Here is an 861-nt window from a genome sequence, read left to right on the forward strand (position 1 = left end):
CCCCACCTGCGCCCGCTCAATGGAGCCCAGCAGGATCATGGACTCTGTGGGGAGGTTGCATTGGCTCATGATGCTCCCTTCGCCATCCTACCACATCCTGGACCACCCCAGGGCCGGGGTGGATCCTCCTGCCTGCATCTCACCAGCTGACTCCACCAGCGGCAAGCTCTTCATCTTGGTGTTGTGCAGGACGTGCTGCAGGTCCCGGTACTTGCAGTTGAGGGTGATGTAGCGAATGTCCCGCACCATGATGTCCTCTACTCTCACATTGTATTTCCTGCCCAGGGAGGACAACGGTGGCTTCAGAGTGATGCCACCCCCTCACCTTGTGACAGGGCAGGGGACAAAACACTCACTCGTGGTTGCCCCAGCCCAGCTCAGGGAGGTAAGGAAGTTTCTTGATGCGGATGATGCTGTCGTAGAGGGAGGGCTGGAGGCTCTGGGCCACAGCGTTGGCCAGGATGACGGCGATCATGACAGGCAGGATGTGCGAGATCTGCCCTGTCAGCTCGAAGACGATGACGGCCGTGGACACCGTGTGGGTGACGGCGCCTGACAGCGCGGCCGCGCCTGTGTCCATCCCCAGGAGAAACGGGGGTGGCTGTAAGGTGCTGCCTGCAAAGCTGGGTCTCCGCCCTGAGTCCCCACCCCTGGGGCATCCTTCACACCCAGAGCCCTTGGGACTGCCCGAGGACATCCCCAGTGGTGGTGTCACCTCCAGGCCCTGAGAACACCACCTCAGCTCTGAGGAGCCCACCAGCTCCTTCGGAACACCTCGAAGTGATGCCCACCACAGTGTCCCCATGCCAGCGCGGTACTTACCCACCACAGCATAGCCCCCTGGCACGATGCGGTAGGTGT

The 861-nt window shown here is 61.9% G+C and overlaps 1 protein-coding gene across 1 annotated transcript in view; it reads right to left on the minus strand.

The window, feature by feature from the left end:
- Positions 1–6: 6 nt before the first annotated feature.
- Positions 7–861, minus strand: part of CLCN2 (chloride channel, voltage-sensitive 2) — a gene marked incomplete at both ends in the record, with an annotated part of 2,488 nt that continues 1,633 nt past the window's right edge. Inside the window, 4 exons of the mRNA XM_009869729.1 lie at positions 7–44; positions 144–277; positions 357–570; positions 823–861. Of these exons, the coding sequence (XP_009868031.1) occupies positions 7–44; positions 144–277; positions 357–570; positions 823–861 (425 nt within the window). The remainder of the gene's footprint in view (positions 45–143; positions 278–356; positions 571–822) is intronic.

This window comes from Apaloderma vittatum, unplaced genomic scaffold (assembly GCF_000703405.1).
Source record: "Apaloderma vittatum isolate BGI_N311 unplaced genomic scaffold, ASM70340v1 scaffold27965, whole genome shotgun sequence".
Lineage (NCBI taxonomy): Eukaryota > Metazoa > Chordata > Aves > Trogoniformes > Trogonidae > Apaloderma > Apaloderma vittatum.